At 46.3% G+C, this 25,909-nt stretch overlaps 1 protein-coding gene across 12 annotated transcripts in view; it reads right to left on the bottom strand.

The window, feature by feature from the left end:
• ZNF521 (zinc finger protein 521) overlaps positions 1 to 25,909 on the bottom strand; it is a 336,867-nt gene that overhangs the window by 32,826 nt on the left and 278,132 nt on the right. For all 12 annotated transcript variants that reach the window (XM_054179658.1, XM_054179666.1, XM_054179667.1 and 9 more), the window contains 2 exons: positions 13,746 to 13,877; positions 9,368 to 9,483 (listed from right to left, as the gene is read on the bottom strand). In XM_054179658.1, coding sequence (XP_054035633.1) covers positions 9,368 to 9,483; positions 13,746 to 13,877 — 248 coding nt within the window. The remainder of the gene's footprint in view (positions 1 to 9,367; positions 9,484 to 13,745; positions 13,878 to 25,909) is intronic.

Below are 25,909 nucleotides of genomic sequence, written 5' to 3'. Positions count from 1 at the left end.
GTGTGGGGAGAAGGCAATCCTTTGCCATCTTTTCGGGAGCACTGTTTAGTGAAATCAAGTGGCCCCAGCAAAATCTCCCGGGCACTTTGGGCTTGGTGGGCTCTGCAATGTGCTATCAATATTCATGAAGTCCCCACTGCGGGCCGTTTACATTTGAATAGGCCAATGAAAGGAGGGTGAACTCACAGGCTCCAAACCTGGAAATTTCTTATTTGGAAGAGAATTACCACAGGAAAACCTAAGGTGGCTGTAACACCCTTCGAGCCCCAGGAGGCAAGGGGCACAGGAAGGGATTTCAAAGTATTTCATTATTTATTTTTTTTGCCCCTCCTGGTATTTAAACTTCGTTTGACATTGAAGCAAAAGAAATGCAGAGGGAAACACTTTGAAGCCGTGTCCTTAAAGAGCTAATGCAACACTGCCTCCACCATGCATCTCCCCACTGCCTTTTCCTTGAGAGAATCTGCAGAGAAAGCAATCCTCCCTTCTAGGGAAAGAAATCTCCAGTCTCAGGAACACAACTCTGAAGTTTTTAAATCTTGGAAGCATAGAAGAATACCCAGTGCACAGCCTGGTGGATGTTAATATCCATATGAGTGACGCTGAAGTACTGAAGTGGATCCAGGGAGTGGCAAAAAAATACCCCTGATGAAGGATCTTGTGAGGATGAAGGAAGGGGGGTTGTTTAGTCTGGAGAAAGGAGGATGAGAGAGAACCTTCTGGGCCTCTACAATTACCAGCAAGGAGGCTGGAGAGGGGTGGGGGGTGGCTTCTGTCTAGTCATGAGGTTTGTGGTGATGGGTTAGACTTGATGATCTTTGAGGTCTCTTCCAATCTTGGTGATACTGTGATACTGTTCTCCCTAGTAACAAATGATAGGACAAGAGGAAATGTCCTCAGCTTGGTGTTAGGTGTAGTTTAGGCTGGGTATTAGAACAAAATGAGTGGCTGTCAATGGTCAATGTCCAAGCAGAGGCCAGTGACAAGTGGAGTCTCTCAGGGATCAGTACTGGAACCAGGCTTGCTGGCAACATGGACAGTGGCATTGAGTGCACCCTCAGCAGGTTTGCTGATGACACCAAGCTGTGTGGTGCAGCAGACAGCTGGAGGGAAGATATGCCATCCAGAAGGACCTTGACAGGCTGGAGAGGACCAAGTGCAAGGTCCTGCATCTGGGTCAGGGCAAACCCAAGTACCGATATAGGCTGGGCAGGGACTGGCTTGAGAGCAGCAGGGGTTTGGAACTGGATGATCCTTGAAGTCCCTTCCAACCCTAACAATTCTATGAAAATTCCTGGGAGGGTTTTCAAATTCTGGCACAGGCTGCCCAGAGAGGTGGTTGAATCCCCATCCCTGGAGGTGTATCAAAAAGGCAGAGATGTGGTGCTGAGGGGCATCATTTCACAACAGACTTTAGGTAGAGTTAGAGAATGGTTGGACTCAACAATCTTAAAGGTCCACCCTTTATGATTCTTTTATGATTCCAACCAAAATGATTCTATGATACTAAGACACATCTGAAACAGAAACACAGTAAGGCTTCAGGAAAACCCCACCCAGACAAGTAATTCTTGCAAAGCATGCAGCTCTGTTCAGCTCCCTCAAAACACAAGCATTAATTACAACCCTGCTATCTCTGGCACACATATTCTCACCAGCATCCTCACTCAGGAGATGGAGAGCACACATGGTTCAGTGGAGCAAGTTAGTCCCTGACCTTGTAACTGAATCCAGCTCTCCTGGCTCCTAGGCATTTGTTCTGACAAAAGCAACCTGACTGCCTGCTGAGGACTGAGGCCACCATTACTGACTGTGCCTGTATTTAGGCATCAAAAGTGTTTTGCTGGAACCTTTAAATGAGGCTATGGCTGCTCAGCACCTATGCTTTTTATCAAGGTTCCTAACTTCAGGCATTTATGACCTAATTTCCTGCTGTACTCAGCACCAGCACCTTCCACTGGCCTGATGTGCTCAGCACCCTCTCAGAAATAAGCCATTGAGTTGGAAAATGTTGGCCTAAAGCTTTGACTGTTAATTGGATTTCAGGTAGGCTTCTTTTTAAGAAGAGCTGACAAAGTTATTCCCTGCTGGCTCCTGGCCTTTGGGGCCCAGAAAGCCAACTTCTCTGTTCCACCCCAAGAGTATGGGCACCTAGAAAGGCCAGAACTAATCTCCAACAGCACATAAAAATTGTTTTGAGGCCTTTGTGTGAAGAAAACATCCTTGAAAAGCTAACTTCACCTGCAAGTTTGAAAGTTTCATCCCTATCTTTGTGTAAAGAGTGCAAATTATTCACAGCCTCCCCTGCTGCCATGCTTGCCATTGGGACCTGCTTGATAAATAGATTCCACTGCTGTGGGGCCTTGGCCAAACAATCCTCTATGGAGGAATTGGTGCCATGGATGATGCTCTCCTCACACCAAGCCCTTTCCCAGCTGTTCCCAGTAGACTTTTGCCACAAGGACACAACCTCAACCCAGGTTAATGAGGAGTTTTCTCCAGCTGACCCCCAAATGAGAGGATACAGTGTTTGAATCCCAGCGCTGCTACTGTCTCCAATAAAGGTCTTAGTTGAGTCTTTTAGTTCTTCAAATAGCCTAGAGCTTGCTTAGTTTGGCTCCAGCTCAGGTCATGAGTGCTTTAAAGGCTGTTTTAAAATGTTGAGCAAGGAGCACTCTATAATGCAGAGGTCTTTAGAAAACTTAACCCTTTGAGGAATGAGGAAGAAACTGGAAGATTAGTTCCAGCAATGCTAACTTTAGAGCACAAAAATGGACATCAGGGGAGGGACACACTTGACACTGAGACTCAGTGATCTTAGGGGTCTTTTCCAACTGAAACAATTCAATGATTTTATGAAGCTACACAAAACTTTTGGAGACTCTTCTGTGCTGCCCCTGCCTTGTTTTGTTTCAGCTGCTTGCACTGGGAACTGGGAAAGGTTCTCCTGCTCTTTTAAGTGACATGAATAACATCTGCTGTGAGTGCTTCCTTCTTTCTTTCATCCCTTCCCTGGGGAAGGAACTGTGTTGTTTCATTTTAGAGAAGCTCTGTTGTTGTGGGTTGGGGCCTGGGGGAAGGTTTAGAGATCTACATGCAGGTAGATGTTTATATGAGAGAAGGAAACCTTTGGCATCTTTAGGTGCACCCTACTCTTGTAAGTGTAGGTTAGTGTACTTGTAGGTAAGTGTCTTGAGGATGCCTGTGGTGACACTTAACTGCTGTGGAAGCCTGTTTCACACTCCCAGCCAGTCTGTGAGGAAGTCTTAGCTCCTGTCCAAACACATTTCCTCCCTTTGATAAAAACACCCACAAAGCAGAGCTGTCAACCACCACATTGTCACCAGATTCTCAAGTGATCTGTGGTGTGATGGACCCAGGACACCTAGAATGTTCAGGATTGAGTCTTAGAGCAGAACTGGACAAAGGTAGGCAGGTAGTGTGGGCAGAAAGAGAGCAGGTTGAATATGCTCCTGGTCTCTTTTGCTGCTGAGGAGCAGTGCTGCAGCTCCCTGTATTCACTGGAACATCCTACAGGCTGATGGCTTCATGCCCAGGTATTCTGTGCTGATGGAGTCCAGACGGGAAGCAGCAAGGGCGTGAATCACTGAGGCCAGGTCCCTTTTGAACAGGATTGGAAGCAACTGCTGATCCAATTATTTCTTGCCCTAGTTTTCCTGTCTGCAAAGTAGGGACATTCAACTACCCCAGGAGTACCTGATTATTAGTCACAAAATATTAAGTAAATGCTGTAACTCACCAAAAAGGGACATCATTTTTGTACTGTGCAAAATGGTCCTGAGAGGTCATGTAACCTGTGCTAGTATTATACTCACAATTAACTATCACCACTGATAAAACACTGATGAAACCAGGACAATTAATTATCCAGCAATTCTACTGGACATTGGGACCTCTCTGACTCAGCCAGCCCAGGTAACACCCCACAAGAGTGTCTCCTTGCTCCCCACAACCACAGTGAGTTGTGTTGACTATGGAAGTAACATTAGGACTGGAAATAGGAAACCAATGGCTACTCCTCATCAGAGGTAAGGGAAATACATTGCCCAAGCCCAAATACTAAGGAAAAATAGACAGTAAAAAATGGCATGAGGACAAGAAAGGGAAACTTTAATAGGCATAAATGACAACATTTTAATGAAACTTCAATATTGAGTTAAATTAATGATGAGTTTCTTCACTTCCTTATTAAGTTCAGCACTATGGATGATGGATGAAGACTGTTTTAGTTATAGCCAGTTTATAGACTCATGGAATTGTTTCCATTGGAAAAGACCTCCAAGATCACTGAGTCCAGCTGTCAACCCAACACCACCATGGCCATTAAACCATGTCCCCAAGTGCCATGGCCACACATTTCTTGAACACCTCCAGGGACGGGGACTCCACCACCTGCCTGGGCAATGCCTGACCATCTTGTACAGCTGTATGGTCATACTCCAGGTGGGAAGGTAGAGGAGTTTCAACTTTTGGGAGACATCTGGGCATCCCATAAATAAACCTACCTTGTAGCTTTTTTATCTGACACCTCAATGGAATGGATTGTCCAGAGAGGTTGTGGATGCTTCCTTCCCTGGAGATGTTCAAGGCCAGGCTGGATGGGGCCTTGAGCAACCTGGGCTAGTTGAGCCAGGCCCATGGCAGGGAGGTTGGATTAGATAGAACAGAATAGAATAGAACAGAACAGAACAGAACAGAACAGAACAGAATAAAACAGAACAGAACAGAATAAAACAGAATAGAATAGAATAGAATAGAATAGAATAGAATAGAATAGAATAGAATAGAATAGAATAGAATAGAATAGAATAAACCAGGTTGGAAGAGACCTTCAAGATCATCATGTCCGACCTATCATCCAACACCACCTAATCAACTAAACCATGCAACCAAGCATCCTGTCAAGCCTTGCCCTGAACACCCCCAGCGATGGCGACACCACCACCTCCTCGGGCAGCCCATTCCAATGGGCAATCACTCTCTCTGTGTAAAACTTCCTCCTTACCTCCAGCCAGATGATCTCTAAGGTCTCTTCCAGCCTAGTTCATTCTATGATTCTATGATTTCTGATTTTAAATACTGATATTAGCCTACTTCTGAGGGGCCCTTATTTTAGCAAGCATGCCACATTAAAAGCTTTCCATATAAAATAAGCAATTATGGGGGACAGACTTTTTCAACCCCATTTCAGAAGCATAAACACACCATACAGCCTTCTGAATGTGTTAAATATGGAAATTCACAACTCAGAACACCCTTAAAGCATCCACTTCTAACTGCTACAGGAGGTTTCCATTTGCTTCCTTTCTACGGAGGCAGCATCCCACAAAATTTACAGCTGGTGATGGAGCACAAAAGCCCTTTAAAGGAAACGTGGGAGAAGGATGAGCCAAGGAGAGGATCTTAAAACAAAGAGCAAATTCCAGCAAACAGCAGTGCACTGCAGGTCTGATTTTCAGGACTGGTTGTTTATGTTCTGTTTGCACCAGAACATTGCCCTTTGCCTTGAGTTCACAACAGGGGTCTGGAGTGAAATCATGGAAACCTCTACAGAGAGTCTAACTTGGGTTTTGCATTGAGAAGATTGGTACTGAGGGGATGGTAACTTCCCCAAGGTGAGATGAGTGTGGCACATGGGGATTCTTACATGCCTATAGCCTACTATTCCCAGAACAAGAGTTTTTAAGGCCAGGCTCTGAGCAACCTGATCCAGTGTGAGGTGTCCCTGCCCATGGCAGGGGGATTGGAACTGGATGATCCTTGAGGTCCTTTCCAACCCTGACAATTCTGTGATTCTATGAAATAGAAAATGCTAGGCAAAGGCTCACAGCAGGCAAAACACCAAGCTAAGCATTTATTTTCTGTATCTCTGAATTAATTCCCTTTAATTATCAGCAGTGCTAGACATGTGGATAGGGCTTCTATGCCATTGAGTTCTACTCTGCTCTACTTTGTTCATGTTCTTACTTTGCCCTGCAGCCACGGAGTGCTGTCCGTGGCTTCTAATCTGGGGTGATTAGCATCTCCCGTGCTTGGGAGATGCACTGCAGATGCATGTGTAAATTAAAAGCAAGGAACCATTCCTGATAAGAGGGAATAAATACACTTGCTGCAAGCCTCAACACAAGCCACAGTAATGTGAAAGGATAGAGAAACAGAACCTGGAGGCTAGCTGCCAAAGATTCCACCGCTTCAGCTGGTAGATAGCCTGAACAAAGCCATGTCTCCTGGAATGGGTTTTGAATGAGAGCAGGCTCCAGATCAATGCATTTTCAGCAAAAGCAGACTCCAAAGGTCAGTCCCTACTGCTCTGAGTGCTTTGCTGCCCTTTCACCAGCCTGGGTTGGTAACTGGAGGTAAGAGCAGAAAGCCAGAGATGCCAAGAAGTAAATGCAAATGGCATGATGGCACTGCACATTTTTAAGCAGGATGCATTCTCAGTTAGGGTGGGGCTGCCCAAGTTAATTAAAATAATAAACAATGTATTAAGCAAACCAAGAAAATTAATCCCTTTCCCTTTTTGCAAGTGTAGATAAGCCAGAGAGAGGCTGCCTCTAAAGGTATGAAGATGTGGTCTACTCAGAGCCTTCTGCAGCGTGGAACAACCAGCACACCGACTGTCACCCAGCCAGTGTGCAGCACAACTCCTCTCTGTAGCAACCTCCTTTTGTGCCCTTCACTAGGAAACCAGGTGCCTCAGTTATGCTGAAGCTTTAATCACAGAATACACAGACTGGGGACCTTAAAGATCACCTAGTTCCAACCCCCCTGCCATGGGCAGGGCCACCTGCTACTAGACCAGCTTGCTCAAGGCATCATCCAATCTGGCTTTGATGGAGAGAGAAAAATCTTGCCCTCAGTCTAGGGAAGGGATGAATTTAGAGTAGGAAAACATGTGCTTTTACTACATTAAGAAAGCAAGCTGAAGGTAGCTGCTTAAGACTCCATGTGTGTTGAAACAAAAGGGTAGTTCCCAGGGACAGAGCAGTGAGGAGGTGACCATACATGTGGCAGCCACACCTGCATCTTGGGGTATTTTCCACCTTCAGAATCCAGTTACCTGCTCTGCCTTTTCACAGTCCAGTCTGAATTCTGCTGTTCAGACTAATTCCTAGCCTCTTGGTTCTGTTCCTTTCTCTCTACTCACATCTTTTGCATACCTGCACATTATCTTTTTCACAGGTTATATTTGCTTTCCCTTTCCTTTTTTCCTTTTTCTTTTCCTTTCTTTTCCCCCTTTCCTTTTCCTTTCATTTTTTCCCTTTCCTTTTTTCCTTTTTCTTTTCCTCCTTTCCTTTTCCTTTCATTTTTCCCCTTTCCTTTTTTCCTTTTTCTTTTCCCCCTTTCCTTTTTTCCCTTCCTTTTTTCCATTTCCTTTTTTCCTTTTTCTTTTCCTTTCTTTTCCCCCTTTCCTTTTTTCCCTTCCCCCCCCTTTTTCTTTTCCTTTCTTTTCCCCCTTTCCTTTTTTCCCCTTTCCTTTTTTCCTTTTTCTTTTCCTTTCTTTTCCCCCTTTCCTTTTCCTTTCCTTTTTTTCTCTTTCCTTTTTTTCCTTTTCCTTTTCCTTTCCTTTTTCCCCCCTTTCCTTTTCTTCCTTTCCTTTTCTTTCCCCTTTCTTCCTTCACAATCTCTCCTTTCTCTTTCCAGAAATTGCTGATGGCTCTACTTCTTCCCACTTCTTCATTTTGATTAATCAGTGACAAAAGTCAGGATTTCTCAATATCAGTAAGCCAAAAGCATTTAAATATTTATATATATTTATATTTTTTTTCTGAAAAAGCAGCTTCACCTTATTGGAAACATTTGGGGAGGGAAAAAAAACCCAAAACCACAACAAAACCAAACCAAGGATTTTGACCAAACAAATCAAAAGAAAAGGATCCCACAAAACTCATGCTGGCAAAGAAACACACACAACTAAATTAGTTTCTGACCTTTCCTCATTCCACTCAGTTTCTCCTTTATATTTTTTTTTACAAGTCTAATAGCATTCTAAACAACCCAGATCATTCTCTGACTTCAAAACTCAGCCTTGACTCTTTCTGTCCATCACAGTGTATGAGAGGCTTTCTCCTTGTCCCTTCCACACTGGGTCAGAGCTTGTATGCAATACCTGGTTGACCACATTTAGTCTGTGCCTGGGTCTCTTCAGCAGCTTTGTTGACCTTCTCTGGACAAGCTCCAGCCCCTTAATGTCATTCTTGGAAGGAGGAGGCCCAAAACTGAACCCAGGACTCAAGGTGTGGCCAGTCACCAGGTTGAGTCAAGGGGGACAATATCATCCCTGGTCCTGCTGGTCACTGATCCAGGTTGCTGTTGACGTTCGTAGCCACCTGGGCACACACTGGCTCACATTCAGCTGGCTGTAGATCAAATGGGTCCAGATGGGGGCCCAGGCTTAAAAAGCTACTGAAAAACCTGAAGTGCTGAAAAATGCCTTCATTCCTAATGAAAGTCATGTGGCAGACAGTGTAGGAAAGGCCTCACTGTACAACTACTTCTCCTTATTCTCTCTGCAGACCACCAGAGACCCTGACATTTCCCCTCTATCAGCCTATCCCAATACTTCAGCTGGGAAACACTTTTGTGCTGCTGTCTCAAAGTCAGGAATAACACATCACCACTTCCCACTGCAAGCCAAGCAGTGCAGAATGTTTAAATACAGAGTCAATAGTCCCTTTATCCAAAATTATTTTCAGCTCTTGTCCAACATTTATTTCTCCCTCTCTGTCCTCTTGTTTACCATTAGTGACCAGTATCATCACAAGTCTGACAACAGCACACAAGAGACCTGAGCCATCCATCTGACCCTTTAACTTTTTTCCTCACCAGGTTAGTATTTATGAGAAATGGCCAGCAGGTAAACCAAGATAAATTGTGTCTACTTCCCCCCTCCCCTACACTCCTACTTCAGTGCTTAGTTTCTCACATTTAGAGACAAAAGGATACTCTTATTTTCCATTTCACTGCTTCAGTAAATGTTTTATAGATACCAAACACAAAAAAACCCAGGATGCCTATTTCTTGAGCTGCAACAACCTACAGAGCAAGAACACAAAGGTGGCTCCTGAAATTCAGGTCTGTAGCAAGTGGCTTTCTGCCACCGCCTTTTAGAAGCAGCATGGGTTGAATCAGCTGTAATCTATTCTATTCTATTCTGTCCTATTCTATTCTATTCTATTCTATTCCATTCTAGTCTAGCCTAGTCTAGTCTAGTCTAATTTCTCTTGTCCTCCTCTCATTCCCATCCTGATGATGAGAAAGTATCAGAGGTCATTGCAAGTCAAGCTCTGAACCCAGCCATCAAATACATAATGCAATTATAACCCCCAAGTGCCAAGTGTGGTACCTGCAGCTCTGTTTGGAAGAAGAACTTCTGTGGGCACTGTGTGCAGTCATAGATCTTGTCCTCTTGTCCATGGGCTGAGAAAATATGCTGCTGCAACTTGTTTGCTTGGACAAACACTGCAATGTTAAACAAACAACAAGCTTTGCATTATTTCATATTGCAGGCGAAGAGGCTAAGATAAACAATTTCCCACTGACTCAGAGATTCCAAGAGGTAAAATCACTCTGATTTCACATTGCAGCCTAGCTCCAATAGGGATCAGTGAACACAAGTTACCTCCAAAGTGTGATCCTTCTCCTGAAATTAATTGTTCTAATGGGTATCAGTGAACACAAGTTATTTACAAAGCAGGATCCCTCTCCTGAAATCAATTTAAATAGGTTAAAAGACCCTAAGAGAGCAAACAATGAAGCTGGTGAGGGACTTTTTAGGATGTCAGGTAGTGATAGGACTGGGGGGAATGGAGCAAAACTAGAAGTGGGTGGATTCAGATTGGATGTTAAGAAGAAGTTGTTCCCCATGAGGGTGGTGAGAGACTGGCACAGGTTGCCCAGGGGGGTGGTGGAAGCCTCATCCCTGGAGATTTTTGCAGCTAGGCTGGATGTGGCTCTGAGCTGCCTGATGCAGTGTGAGGTGTTGGAACTAGATGACCCTTGAAGTCCCTTCCAACCCTCACAATCCTATCTATGATTTGAAACATAAAGTACCTAAAAATGCCATTTTCTCTTCAGAATGATTCCTTCATGCTTACTGCACACACACACAAAACTTATTTCCTAGCAACCAACAGGTCTGCAGAGCAGGGATGCCAAAGTGCTGTTTACTTTGTGTGCCTAAAGTGAAATCTAACAAACAGCTCTGTATTTAAATGTGTTAATGCTAAAAATTATATCCCACAGCTACACTGGGGCAATGTCTCTAAATGTGAAACAGAACTGCAGGTAAATTCTCTTTGGATACTTTAAGATCAGCTCTGCCTACAGACGGAATGCGAGGGTTTCAATAATATAAACATGTTCAATTTTAATGACTACAAAACAAGGCCCTAAGACTGTGTAACAGTTTACCTAGGAGACATACTATTAATAATTAAATTGTATATGCCAGAGGCAGTGTTTGGGTTGGCAGCTCTGACTTCTGATGGATGCCTGGTGCACTGTGACCTAAAAAAGTTTGCATCTACAATATTAATCTGTATAGGCAGGGGAAGGATTTATTAAAGATGCTGGCATTTGACTTTGACTCCACTCCTAATCATTAAAACTATTCTAATTGCAAAGCAACAGGAAAAAAAAAAAAACAACAAAGCAACAAAAAGCCACCAAAACCCAAACCATCAGAATATTGTTCTTCTGAGTCATACATTTTAATCACATTTCTCATTACCCTGACGTTAAAAAAAAAAAATAGGGAGAAAAGATCAGATTCCATTTTCCATATAAAACTTATATTGGTGATTTTTTCCTCCTGCTTAATATTCTAGCAAGACATGTTGAAACAATTGAAGGGCATATTGCTAATAAAGCCCCTTTGTTTATGATTAATGCTCGCTGTCTATTTACCCCATCAGCAAAAAGTGATTTGCACAAACTGCAATCGACTTACCTCCCCACTCCTTAACACACTGCAGAAGGCTGCTGCCTCAGAACTGAAGGATTAGTTTTATCAGGGATCTGGCTCGTGAGGAGAACCATCAGTGGGTTCTCCTTACATAAGCAATGAGGGTGTATAGGGCAGAGAAGGTGGTGAAGGGTCTGGAGAAAACGAGGTGCTGGAGGAGGTCCAGAAAAGGGCAAAAAAAGCTGAGCAAGGGTCTGGAGAAGAGGGTTGGGGAGGAGCAGCTGAGGGAGCTGGGGGTGTTTAGTGTGGAGGAGGGTGAGGGGAGACCTCATTGCTCTCTACAGCTCCCTGAGAGGAGGCTGCAGTGAGGTGGGGGTTGGGCTCTGCACCCTAGTCTCAGGTGATAGAATGAGGGGAAATGGCCTGGAATTGTGCCAGGGGAGGGTCAAGTTGGAGATGAGGAAAAATGTCTTTGCTGCAAGGGTGGTCAGGGCTTGGCACAGGCTGCCCAGGGAGGTGGTGGAGTCCCCATCCCTGGAGGTGTTCAAGAAGGGATTGGGTGTGGCATTTTGGGGCATGGCTTAATGACCATGGTGGTGTTGGGTTGAGGGTTGGGCCTGATTACCTCACAGGGCTTTGCCAGCCACCACAATTGTACAAGCAAGTTGTCACTGTGTGTTAACAACTCCCCTAAACGTGAAGATCATGATAGTACAAAAAGATCATGTCATAATGTGTACACAAAGTCAAGGTGGAAGAAAAATCTTTAGCATCAGTATTAAGACTGAAAAAGAAAAATAAAAAGAAAGAAAAAGAAAAAGGAAAAGGAAATGGAAAAGGAAAAAAGAAAAAGGAAAAGGAAAAGAAAAAGGGAAAGAAAAAGAAGAAGAAAAAGAAAAAGAAAAAAGAAAAAGAAATAAGAAAAAAGAAAAAGAAAGGAGAAGGAAAAGGAAAAGGAAAAGGAAAAGAAAAGGAAAAAGAAAAAGAAAAAGAAAAAGAAAAAAGAAAAAAGAAAAAGGAAAAGAAGAAAAAAGAAAAAGGGAAAGAAAAAGGGAAAGAAAAAAGGAAAGGGAAAGGGAAAGGGAAAGAAAAAAGGAAAGGGAAAGGGAAAAGGAAAAGGAAAATGAAAAAAAGAAAAAAAATGAAAAGGAAAGGGAAAGGGAAAGGGAAAGGGAAAGGGAAAGGGAAAATAAAAAAAGAAAAAGAAAAATGAAAGGGAAAGGGAAAGGGAAAGGGAAAATGAAAAAAGAAAAAAGAAAAAGAAAAATGAAAAGGAAAGAGAAAAAGAAAAAGGAAAGAGAAAAAGGAAAAGAGAAAAAGAAAAAGAGAAAGAAAGTAAGGAAAAAAGTAGTAAAAGTATTTTTAGAAGTAGTAAAAGTATTCAAACTAAAAGAATAATTTTAAAAAAGCCTCAGTGATAGAATTCCTGATCCCAGCCTCCTAACAGGCAGTGTTCAGGGCGTCTCTCCCCGTGCTCAGACACGACTGTGCCAAGCTGTGCAGTGAAGATGAACTCTGTGTTTTTTTAATTGCACAAGCCAGAGAAATGTGTGAAATCTGAAGGCAGCGAGGTAATAACCATCGCCAGCCACTCTATCCCAGAGATGAAAAACTCGGCGCTCGTTTTCCTCCGCGGTGCACACACCGAGGTTTTACTGGGAGGGGAGCTGCCAAACAAAGAGAAGTAAAAGGAGGGTATTAAAGGGGCTATTTGCCTATCAATGAAAATCCTTCACTCCCATTAATGGAGAACAGAAACCTTGAATGGCTTCCAGAATTAGCGTGCCATTGATGCCAGAATACCCGAAGTGTGTTTTGTCATGTTTGTGATTATCTTTGATTTTCATCTTGTAAAGCAAAATTGGGCATGTAAGCCACATATTAACGCTTGTGTTTTAGGTTATCATTTTATGAAATGTTCTATTAGGAAGTCCTTAAAAAAGCTCACAGCTCTGTAGGCATCCTTTTAATGTGTTTTCATTTCCAACAACAGCATTTTTCTGTTCCTCATTATGACCCAAACACCGCAGTGCTTAGCCCCACTGGGTCAAGTTATTTTCTCACTTGGGTTTTACTACTGAGTAACACCACTGACTTGGGGAGGATTATTCCACACTTGGACTTGTGTCAGGGGAGAGTAGAACTTGACTTGTGGCTAGAAAGCATGGATTGCTTTCTAAAGCACTTTACAAGGGTGTTTCTTCTCACCACGAGCCAATGAATGTGTGCAGGCAGACCAGTTCATACCCGAGCAGAGGAGAATGTTGCTGCACAGGCTATGCCTAGCTGGGTTGCATGGTTCTGCTTCCAGTTGTTTCATTTTAGGTGAAACATCTGCAGCTCTAAAGCACAAATTTATGGGGAGTTTCAACCTTGGTGAGTTTGGAATGTGAAGGTAATGAATGTCACACTGTGGATTGGCCATTGGAATTGCGCTGCCCAGGGAGGTGGTGGAGTCACCATCACTGGAGGTGTTTAAAAAGAGCCTGGATGAGGCACTCGGTGCCATGGTTTAGTTGATCAGATGATGCTGGGTGATAGGTTGGACTTGATGGTCTTTTCCAACCTGGTTAATTCTGTATTCTGTATCAGACTGTCACTTGTGCAATTACAGAAAGCCAGAAATGCTGTTCTTACAGACAGATGCCTGCCCTTCCAGTGAGCTTATCTTCCTAAAGCATTTCTAATTAACATTACTAATGAGCACAAATGTACTGCTCCCTCCTAAAACTGACCTAAAGCCAGCATGTGTGACACAGCTGTAAGTGGAGTTCTGCAAGAGTCAGTGTGACTGGGACAAGCAGCAATGGCCTCCTACCTGTAAAGCACACTGGACATTTGAAGGTTCCCCCCATGCCTTCAAAGCTGTGCTCTATCAGGTGGCACTGGAGTTTGGCAGGAGAGTCGAATGTCTGATTGCAGAGTTTGCATTCATGGTTCAGTCCTTCATCTGCAGGAGAAATCAAAGGAAAAGTGAAATTCAACACAGCTCTTCTCAAAGAGCAAGTCCAACACAACCTAGGAGCTGAAGAGATGTTTTGTTTTCCTAAGCTCAGGAGGTCCCTCAGCACCTACAGCTGCTGAAGTGTTCTCCTACCTGAAGGTTTCAGAGTTTACAAAGCTTAATTGTGCACACCAGCACAGATCTTCCACATACAGCCAGCAGCAAGCAGAATGCATTAGACTTCATCAGGAAATGATGAGTAGGACCTGAGGCACCACCTCTTAGCAGAGCCACTTGATCACCACCAAGTACATTTACACACAGCATCACAGAATCACAGAAGGGTAGGGGTTGTAAGTGACCTCTGGAGATCATTGAGTCCCACCCCCTGCAAGAGCAGGATCATCTAGGGTAGGTCACACAGGAACACAGTCTCCAGAGGAGACTCCACAACCTCTCTGGGGAGCCTGTTCCAGTATGAGGGATGTGAGGCTGACCAGTAAGGCTGATCATCCTGTCTACCAGGGGTAAGAGCTGTGAGTGCATCCCATTTTGGGCACTCGATGTGGAGCTTCTCATAACCAGCATGAGACAGGAGGGTTGTTGGGACCCTCCCAGCACTCCTGCTCCACGTTTCCAGTCCCAGGGGCATAAGCAAAACCTTTTACAAGCCACAGGATTTCCCAGCTCCCTTTCTGACAATCCAGGATTTTCTTCCCCCCCTTTATTTGCATTTCTCCTCTTAGCAGCCCAGGAAGGTCCCTGTGCACCTCCTGACGCAGCTTTCCCGTCAACATCCTGTGGCTTTAAAACCCTTCCCACTCCCTGCCGCTTGTTCCTCCGCTTCCTCCCATTGTCCTCTGAAGGCCGGCTGGTGCCTGGCACCAGGTTCCCTTCCTGAGGGTGCTGCAGGATTCATCCACTCTGCCATGAGGGCAGTCAACGGCTGTCCTACTTAGAAACAGTTGCTAGGTAAGAAGTGGCTTCCAGCCCTGCTGCAGAGGCCTCAATTCCCACAGCGCCGCTTAGAAAAGGTCCTTCTGTATGTCACCAGTGTGCTACACCAGGTGCATTGATCTCCAGGTAAATACTGTATCTGATTAGCAAAATCCAGGAGGGAATGAAATGCCTGGAGACTGGCACAGCTCCCTGCCATTGCTCAGGTGGAAAAGGAGTGATTTAGGAGAGTGTCCTGCCCACCCCAAACACCTAAATGCTGCCCACCCCCTGCCACACAGGGCTGCGTGCAGTGATCAGTGACCATCCTGACCCAAGATCATGCAGCTGCTGTAGAGGGTGAGAGCAGAGAGCAGCTCAGGGCAGGCCCAAGCATAAATCAAGGCTCACTGAGGAGTGGCTCAAGAGCAGTCTGGAGGAGAAGGACTTGGGGTACCAGTTGATGAAAAACTCAACATGAACCTGCAATAGTTGCTGGCAGCCCAGCAGACAGCTGTGTGCTGAGCTGCATCCACAGCAGGGAGAACAGCAGCACAGGGAGGGGATTCTGCCCCTCTGCTCTGCTGAGACCCCACCTGCAGCACTGCCTCCAGTTCTGGGGCCCCCAGCACAAGAAGAACCTGGAGCTGCTGGAGAGGCTCCAGAGGAGGGCACAAGGATGATCAGAGAGTTGCAGAACCTCCAGGGGAGGTTCAGGCTAGATGTTAGGAAAAAGTTCTATACAGAAAGAGTGATTGCCCATTGGAATGGGCTGCCTGGGGAGGTGGTGGAGTCGCCATCACTGGAGGTTTTCAGGAGGAGACTTGATGGGGTGCTTGGTGCCGTGGGCTAGTTGTTTGGGTGGTGTTGGATTGGTTGATGGGTTGGACGCGATGATCTTGAAGGTCTCTTCCAATCTGGTTTATTCTATGTATTCTATGTATTCTATGGAATCAGGCTGAGAGAGTTGGGGCTGTTCAGCCTGGAGACAGAAGGCTCGGGAGAGACCTTAGAGCAGCCTTCCAGCACCTGAAGGGGCTACAAGAAAGCTAGAAGGGACTTTCTACAAAAACTTGCAGTCCTGTCACTATAGGACAAGGGGCACTGGATTGAAGCCTGAGAAGGGCAGATTGGTGTGGTGTCTCCTTTGGAGAAAATAGGTGAAAATACTGACTGCAGAACTTCCTCCCCTGACAACAACCTGTAACTAGGGAGCTCTCTCTTCACTGAACATCTGCCTCACATAATCTCCACACAGATGGGGTCTCTATTGCCTTCCATGGTAAATCTCTGTTCTTCGTGAAGCAACTATGACAGGAATGTAGGACCCCACTTCTGCGGTTTCAAGTGGACACACTAGCATGTGGCCTAACTCTCCTCTCTTCCTGTCAGTCTTAGCTCAACACAGTGTTGCCACAGGTATGGACAAACATGGCCCAGTGTTGCCTGCTCGCTCACAAGACAAACCATTGACCTCCCTTCCTCTTCCACCCAGTCCCTCATGAAAGTACTCTCCAGTGGTCCTGCTGAAGAGCTATCAGGGCTGTGAAACAGCAGCTCTGCTCTGGCTGGAGAAGCTCAGTGGTCCCAGCAACCCTGTGCCCACAGACCATTGCCACTGAGGTGCCTGTTTCTGTTACCCACATCAGACAGCAGAACTTTGCTGCCTTTCATTCTGTGCTTGCTCCCTACCAATTTATAGCTGGACCTGCTGAGGACAGCTATCAGTACCAACTCAAGAAAAAACTCATGCCAATCTCAGCTGGTTTGCCACCACAGCTTCTCTGGAGAGACTCAGATATGGAGGCAGTGGAGCACAGGCTGCTGAGGTCCATGTCCCATCCAGCCAGACACACTGGTGGTCAGGTACTGTTGGCTGCACACTCCTGGTGCAGAAGGCTCCTGGGGGCACATTAGGGGTTGGTGATACCTTCTCATCAGGCAGGTGACATCTTTCCTGACTCTTCATAGACACACTAGCAACCACTTAGCAACTCTATGTGAACTATTTCTTCAGTAGGGAAACATTGCTGCGGATTCTCAAGAGCTGCCTGGGACTTGGGGTTTTCCACCATCACTGACAAACCCTTCCAGTGTGTCCTGCTTCTGCTGCTGCTGAGAGAAGCCAGGTATGGTCCGTGCAAGCACTGTGAAGGGGAGCAGGAGGGAAATGAGCCTGGCATGCAGCAGTCTGCCCATCGAAGAGAGATGGCCACATCCTGTGAGGCAGGCTGTAGGCCATGCTCTGCCAACAAGCAGCAACGCACAGCTGTGGGCAAAGCTGCAGAACAGAGAACTGCAAAGAGAAGGAAGGGCTCAATAAGGGTCATATTTCAATGCCTCCTCTTCCTTGAACTTGCAAATCAATTATGAGGGATGTACAGACTGCCACAAGTGATCAGATCCTGTCTCCTGCATCCAGATCCTCACCCAGTCAGGTCGTTACCCAGCAGAGACCTGTGAAGACAGTGCAAGTCCCCACCATGGGTAATCAGGAGCTAGAAAGCCTGCAGGGTGAAGTTTCTTCATCAAACTGTTTGTGCTGACACACACAGCCAAAGGAATTAGGACAAAGGGAGCTCCATCTCAGGATCTTCCACATGTCAAGGTGAAGATAATCGATGGCAGTCCTCAAATCACAGAGTTACTGTTGGCAAAGTGTAAATGAACCATGCTAATCATTCTTGAGCAGGGGAACACTGAGTGGTGAGCTCTTCAAACATTCCAGGGCAGAAAGACTTCCTAAAAAGAAATATTTTTCTATGGAGCTGCAGAAGACAGAGAAGGCTTCCCATTACCTTAGCTAATGAGGAGAAAGGAGGAATAAAGGCACGTGCCCCTGATGCTGAGGGAGAGCTAATTTCAGTTACACTCTATTTGTACTTGTTCAAGAGGAACTGAACCCCACTAGATGTGACCCTCTTGTATTTCCCAAACCACCCAGATCCAAGGTGATCTCCTGGCCACAAACATCAAAACCTCTTTGATTCCTGCATCTTGCAAATCTGATTTTCCTAAAGGCTTATAAACAGGGCTTGAAAAATCCCCTCACCCACTTGCCTGGGGCAGATAGGAAACTTCCCCAGGCAAAGAGACATCAATTTGTGCAGAATCTAAGCTGCCTCTTAAAAAGAAAATGTTTTTTAGTCTCCTAGTTCTAAAGACCAAATTTAAAATGTGACTACATTTGTATAACTGAGAGAATCACTTTTTCCCACCCCAAGTCAGACTATTCAGGTTGCAAACTCTTCCCCTCACAACTCCTCTTCACCCACCTTGTGGGCTCTGTGCTACATCTTTGGAACAAAGGGCAAGGCTCCAGTCCTTGAATTCAGGACTGTGAGGCCAAAGTGGTTTAAATGTAAGGGAGACAGAGAAGGTTGTACAGCACTGGCAGAGAGCTGGGAGTGCTGGGTTCCATTCCAAACTCCAGTAGTGACTTACTCTCACCACCTTGGGCATGGCAGCACAGCCTGTGTCTCTCAGACTACCCATCTTTAAAGGAGAGGTGTTAATTTTTAATTTCTCCTTTAATAGGCTGACCTAATTAGTATCCCCTAAGATTTTTAATACAAGTGGGACGGCGGAGCTGGAGATGAGTCCAGGACTATCCACAATACACAGAAGACCCAGAATCACTGCCAGCTGCCTTTGGAAAGGTTTAAGGTAACACAGCCAGGCACACAACTGCCTGCTTGCTGGGGTCATACAGCACTGCAGAAGGATGAGGGGATAAGGCCTTGTCCCTGAGCTCTGCTCTCCACTGAGAATTTCCAAGCAGGGCCAGTGCCTTATCTTCCCCGGCATGGAAGAGCCAGGGTGTGGCTGCTCTTGCGGAGGTGCCAGATGCAGAAAGAGGATGCAAAGGGCTCTGTTTACACACTGGCCCCTGTCTTGCTTTTCATGTGTAGCAAACAATTTGATAGGGTGCTCTGGAAGTGCAAAGTATGATCCCATTAATAAATAACAAGCCAGTGAAATGCCACATTCTCAGCTTTCACTTGGGATAAATCTGGAGGGGACCGGAGCATCAGGTACAGACCGAGACGCTCTCCTTCTCTGCAGAACAGAGCTACTGCTCTTTGCTCTTCTCAGGGAGGGGAAAAAAAACTAAATAAAAAGAAAGAGGGGGGGTGGAAAAAAAAGAAGGGAAAAAAAGAAGTAAGGGGAAAAAAAATGTGCTGAACAGCTTTAAAAAATTCAATCAAAATAATCTGCTCTTTGGAAAGGTGGCGGCTGACAGTAATTGGAAAATACTGTCTGACTCATTTATTAAAGTGAGATTCAGAGTCAATTGATTTAATAACCATTAGAATATTCTATTAAGGATATAATAGGTTGGCACAGCCCTATTTTTTATTAAGAGTTATAGGGAAGAAATAAGCAACGCTACGGAATTTCAGCCAGCCGCTGTATGGATTTGGACTTAAAATATGGCTTGCAAAATAGGTAGAAAAGCAGCAACTATCAGGAGGAGGAATGGGAAAGTACATTACAGTGCAAATGAGTGAGCTGAACGATGAAAAAGAAATGAACCTTTAATATAAAGCCTGCACTCTTCCAAATCTAACTGAAACCTCCGCACTGCATTCCCTGCCGCGGTACGTCGTAAAACAAGTCAGCACGTCCTTCGCATTAGGGATCCAACAACTCCATCGGGGAGGCAAGAACAAAGTACTCACTATACAGCACACAACTGCTGCTTACTGTTGCCCTGACAGAGCCAGGATGTGAGTTTGGGCGCAGTTAAGACCCTGCAACACGGGTGAGGATGGTCTACCCACTGCTGGTAGAGGAAAGAGTCACAGAACCACTGCACTGTTTCAGTTGGATAAGGCCTCCAAGATGTTCTAGTCCAGTGATCAACCCAACACCACCATGGCCACTAAACCATGTCCAGCAGTGCCATGGCCACAGGTTTCTTCAACACCTCCAGGGATGGGGACTCCACCACGTCCCTGGGCAGCCTCTTCCAATCCCTGACCACTCTTGGAGCAAGGAATTTTTTCCTCATCTCCAATCTAACTCTCCCCTGGCACAATTTCAGGCCATTTCCTCTCCTTCCATCACCTGAGACGAGGGAGAACAGCCCAACCCCCACCTCACTGCAACCTCCTTTCAGGGAGCTGTAGAGAGCAATGAGGTCCCCCCTCAGCCTCCTCTTCAAACGAGTTTGATGCACTCAGAATTTCAGCAGAAGCAAATTACTTTCCATTTGCAATCTTTATTCAGATGGTGGGGAAATGTAAACACAGTTCAATTCCAAGCAAATGCATTTGATATTCTTCTAAATGTTTAATATTTACACAAATATTTAATGTTTCAGGGGAGGGGGCAGGTAGATTTTAATTGAGGTGCAGCCCATTACCTCAGGAGCTAGCTTGATAACCAGCTGCAAAAGCAAACAGCATTTGTCTTCGTGCTGAGCATGTTCTCACTTTTGGGGAGCCTCTGTCTTTGCACCAGCTCCCCACACTGTGGGGTTGCTGAGTAACACATGTGGGCAGGAGAGATCCCCTCACCCACAACCCTACCTGAGGCACTGCTTGGGGTGACCTGGCCCAGTTAGTGCTCCCAACTCAACGCCCAACTTGTTCACTCCACGGAAGGCCCTGACATTTCAATACACACTTGAAACAAGTGCAGCCCTTAAAGCAGCCTCTAGACTGCCTGTCCCATGTTTATGCTTCTTGCTCTTCAATAAAAACAAAACCAGAGCAGCTACAAGCAAATGCTCGCTGCCTGACTTACATGCAGCTGTTAAGTCGGTAGCCACTGGGGGCCCTCTTATATTGTCTGATCAACACTCCAGCCATTACCCAGCACCAATTTGTAACAGTTTATAAGTAACTCTTTTCTCTTGCTCACCCTCGAGATTGTCCAGAAGGGTCCTTCTGCCTTTTACTCTGAATAAATCTATAGGCAAAGGTCCAAAGATGATGATGTCCTCCTGGTAAATTATCACGAGGCTGGGCCCATGCTTAAAAGCATCTGCTTAGAAGTGGAGTAAACTCTGCCCTCCACACACAGCAGAGGAATGAAGTGCCTGCAGTCCTGCTTGTTAGCAGCTCTGAAGCATGCACAGCTCCCACAGTCAATCTCTCCAGAATTTTTTTAGGGAGGTTGTAGCCAGGTGGGGGTTGGTCTCTTCTCCCAGGCAAGCAGCACCAGAACAAGAGGACACAGTCTCAAGCTGCACCAGGGGAGGCTTAGGCTGGATGTTAGGAAGTTCTTCCCAGAAGGAGAGATTGGCCATTGGAATGTGCTGCCCAGGGAGGTGGTGGAGTCACCATCCCTGGAAGTGTTTAGGAGGAGAATTGATGGCGTGCTTGGTGCCATGGTTTAGTTGATTAGATGGTTCTGGGTGATAGGTTGGACTTGATGATCTTGAAGATCTCTTCCAACCTGGTCTGGTCTGGTCTGGTCTGGTCTATTCTATTCTATTCTATTCTATTCTATTTTAATTTTTTATTCTGTTCTATTCTATACCATTTTTTCCTTCTTCACATGGCTTCCACTCTTCCCTGAGTTAATTTTTAAGCACACATTGATAAACCAGAGGTGTGAGGAGAGGAAGGAAGGAGTATCAGGGATGACAGCTAACACCTGGGCTATGACATCTGAGGAAACACAAAATAAACTACAGCACTTCAATCTGCAGAGTGAAGTCAGCTGACATGCAGTCAGCTGTACCTCCTAGCTTACAGTGCTGTGCATGTCTGCATCTCTCTAGTTCTACTGGCCACACAGCTTCTCTGTGGCACTAGAGACAATGTCATTCCTGCAACAAATTTAATCTGAGGGTCCCTTATGATGATTAAGTGAGAGACCCCGCCTGGAGTCCTGTGTCCAGCTCTGGACGCCCCAGCACAAGGATGTGGAACCATTAGGGCAGGTTCAGAGGAGGCCACAAAGATGATCTGAGGGGACAGGCTGTGAGAGTTGGGGCTGTTCAGCCCGGAGAAGAAAAGGCTCTGGGGAGACCTTAGAGCAGCCTTCCAGTGCCTGAAGGAGCTCCAGGAGAGCTGGGGAGGGACAGGACAAAGGGTGATGGTTTCAAAGGTAGATTTAGATTGGCCATCAGGAAGCAATTCTTCCCCATGAAGGTGGTGAGGCACTGGAACAAGTTGCCCAAGAAGCTGTGGAGACTGAAACCCTGGAGGTGTTCAAGGCCAGGTTGGATGAGGCCTTGAACAACCTGGGCTAGGGGAAGGTGTCCCTGCCCATGCCAGGGGATTGGCACTTTAAGGTCCCTTACAACCCAAACCATTCTATTGTTCCATGATTCTCTAAGCATCCTCACCTGCTACAGAACACAAACCACTTCTTCCAGGTCTGGAAGCTAAAATGAAACAGTGTCTGAAGTTTTCATCACCATGTTCATGATTTCTCCTTGTTCATTACAGTGCTTCTGTCATTTTCAATCTCACAAACATTAGCACAACCCCTCCCATGAAAAACACTATCCACCACAGTGTGAATTTTGGAAGCTGACATGAAAAGCCTGGGAATACAGTGCTACAGGAGGAGACAGAGTGGAGGCATAGAATACACAGAATCATAGAATTGTTAGGGTTTGAAGGGACCTCAAGATTCACCTAGTTCCAACCCTCCTGCCATAGGCAGGGACACTTCACACTACAGCAGCTTGCTCACAGCCACATCCAACCTGGCTGCAAAAACCTCCAGGGATGAGGCTTCCACCACCTCCCTGGGCAACCTGTGCCAGTCCCTCACCACCCTTATGGGGAACAACTTCTTCCTAACATCCAATCTGAACACAGCTGGATTTTGGAGCCATGAGAAGACCAAGAGTTCGTTTGAAGTCCTAACTAATAGAATACATAGAATACATAGAATACATAGAATAAACCAGGTTGGAAGAGACCTTCAAGATCATCGCGTCCAACCCATCAACCAATCCAACACCGCCCAAGCAACTAACCCACGGCACCAAGCACCCCGTCAAGTCTTCTCCTAAAAACCTCCAGTGATGGCGACTCCACCACCTCCCCAGGCAGCCCATTCCAATGTGCAATCACTCTTTCTGTATAGAACTTTTTTCTAACATCCAGCCTGAATCTCCCCTGGCGCAGCCTGAGACTGTGTCCTCTTGTTCTGGTACTGCTTGCCTGGGAGAAGAGACCAACATCCGTCTGTCTACAACCTCCCTTCAGGTAGTTGTAGAGAGTAATAAGGTCACCCCTGAGTCTCCTCTTCTCCAGGCTAAGCAACCCCAGCTCCCTCAGCCTCTCCTCGTAGGGCTTATGTTCCAAACCCCTCACCAACTTTGTTGCTCTTCTCTGGACTCGTTCCAGCAAGTCAACCTCCTTCCTAAACTGAGGGGCCCAGAACTGGACACAGTACTCGAGGTGCGGCCTAACCAGTGCAGTGTACAGGGGCAGAATGACCTCCCTGCTCCTGCTGGCCACACTGTTCCTGATGCAGGCCAGGATGCCATTGGCCCTCTTAGCTGCCTGGGCACACTGCAGGCTCATGTTCAGTCTACCGTCGACCAGCACCCCCAGGTCCCTCTCAGCCTGACTGCTCTCAGCCACTCTGACCCCAGCCTGTAGCTCTGCATGGGGTTGCTGTGGCCAATGTGCAGAACCCGGCACTTGGATGTGTTAAATCTCATGCCGTTGGCCTCTGCCCATCTGCCCAGCCTGTCGAGGTCCCTCTGCAGAGCCTCTCTACCCTCCAGCAGATCAACTCCTGCCCCCAGCTTGGTGTCGTCAGCAAATTTACTGATGATGGACTCGATGCCCTCGTCCAGATCATCAATAAAGATGTTAAAGAGCATGGGGCCCAGTACTGATCCCTGGGGCACACCACTGGTGACTGGCTGCCAGCTGGATGTGGCACCATTCACCACCACTCTCTGGGCTCGGCCCTCCAGCCAGTTCCTAACCCATCGCAGTGTGTTCCCATCCAAGCCATGGGCTGACATGGGTCAGTGCTGTTGGGACAGCATGGAAGATTGGACGGAAAGACAGAAGTACATCTGTCTTTTCCCTGCAGTGTCCAGCACAGATCACCTCATGTCTGTACCTGGGAGGGAGGGAGAAGGAAACATCTATAAACAAAAATCATGATGTTAGCTAGAGGATGGAAAACTCCAAAGATCAGGCTGCAACCCAAGCAGTGTCTCTCCCCTAGTTTTTCTCGGTCCAGAATGATCTTTGGGCAAGGCTCTGCCCATGCCTGAGGAAAGAGATGGACAAGATGCAAGGAACAAGCCTCAACTCTTACATCAACAACTGTAGCCTCCCAAGGGGAAAGTTGACCCTGGGCTATGACTGTGCCTTGAAGGATACTGGCCAGCATCAGATGGACGAGAACAGGATCTGCAGGGGGCTGCTGAGGCCAGGCCACCCCAGCTCCCAGCAGCTCCAGGCAGGAAGCCTTACTCCACGTGCAGGGAATCAATCCTGCAGCCTTCTGCAGCGTGCCGCTAACGCGACAGCAAAGGGTGCTGATTGATGGAGTGACAAAGAGCTGGGATCCACCTCCTCAATTAAAGCAAAAGTTCATCTCTCCAGGGCCAGATTTTGAAATTAGATCTGCTTAAGGGAAAGCCAGTCTACTGCAGCTTTCATTCCACTGTATTTCTCTCTGAAGCAAGGGATGCATTTCACTTCACCAACTGTTCACTTTTTTTGCTTGGTTGCACTCACTTTGGCTGCTTGTAAGTGAAGTCTTCTTAGCACATGTGCCTTGTATGTTCTAGGAAAGCCACAGATTGCCTGGCATCCATCAGGATGGATGAGAATAAGAGAAGGGTAACTGGCAGGGTCTATTTCTTCATAACTGCCACATTTTTCAGTGCAAATAAGAATGATTTAAATACAGCAAATGCCCTCTCCATCAAAGAACAGCAGTTTATGGGCAACTGGTTACCAAGAGAGGGTTCAGGAATTCATAGAATCACAGAATGGTTTGGGTTGGAAGGGATCTTAAAGATCATCCAGCTCCAACCCCCTGCCATGGACAGGGACACCTCCCACCAGCACAGGTTGCTCAAGGCCTCATCCAGCCTGGCCCTGAACACCTCCAGGGAGGAGCATCCCCAGCCTTCCTGGGCAACGTGTTCCAGTGTCTCACCACCCTCACTCCAAAGAATTTCTTCCTACCTTCCAGTCTCAGTCTCCCATCTCCCAGCTCAAAGCCATTGTCCCTCATCCTGTTACACCCAGCCCTTGTCAAAAGTCCCTTCCTGGCTCTCCTGGAGCCCCTTCAGGTACTGGAAAGCTGCTCTGAGGTCTCCCTGGAGCCTTTTCTTCTCCAGGCTGAACAGCCCCAATTCTCCCATCCTGTCTCCATAGGGGAGGTTCTCCATCCCTCTGATCATCTTCATGGCCTCCTCTGCACCCTCTCCAGCAGCTCCAGGTCCTGATCTTGTGCTGGGGGCACCAGAACTGGACACAGTGCTTTCGATGTAGCCCAGGATACAGTTTGCTTTCTGGACTGCAAGGAACAGGGCTATTCCCCAGCTGATGGGACATGCATAATTTGCTACTCCTTGTCTGTAACTGCTCTGGGGAAAGGTAGTAAAACTTGCTGGAATCAAAAAGGTCTGCGTTGCATCACGTAGCTGTACACGTTACAAGGTTCCACTCCATCACTGCAGTGAAATCCCATGGGATAAGAGCTTATTTTGGAAACAATTTTACCATGGGATAAAAAAAGAAGGTTAAACCAGTAGGAATAAGCTGAGTGGTGGTGGGAGTTATTTGTAGCCAGATGATCCAGCTCAACCTTTAGCTCTTCAAAAAGCACTCAGTGAGCACTGATTAAAAACTTGCAGCCTGATCCATCAGATGCTGGCTGTGGGGAGCAGGCCCTCCTGTCTCACCAGACTCATGCAGACTTGGTGTGGGACAAAATTCTGCCAAGGGGTGCCAAGTTGAGCCCTGCATCCTCACACTGCACAGCTAGCTACAGATTGTTATCTGTGTGTCACAGATAAAGCAACCAACCTCCAGAGCTGCTACATGCCTGCTTTCCTACCCCAAACAGAGTAAAACCCCTACTACTACACTGCAGTGGATGAAGAATGAAAAGACTGAGAGAATTGGGTCCTTTTAGGCTGGAAAAGAGAA

Source organism: Dryobates pubescens, chromosome 3, assembly GCF_014839835.1.
Source record: "Dryobates pubescens isolate bDryPub1 chromosome 3, bDryPub1.pri, whole genome shotgun sequence".
NCBI lineage: Eukaryota > Metazoa > Chordata > Aves > Piciformes > Picidae > Dryobates > Dryobates pubescens.
The sequence above is the reverse complement of the archived record's forward strand: the minus strand, read 5'-3'. Positions and strand labels throughout refer to the sequence as shown.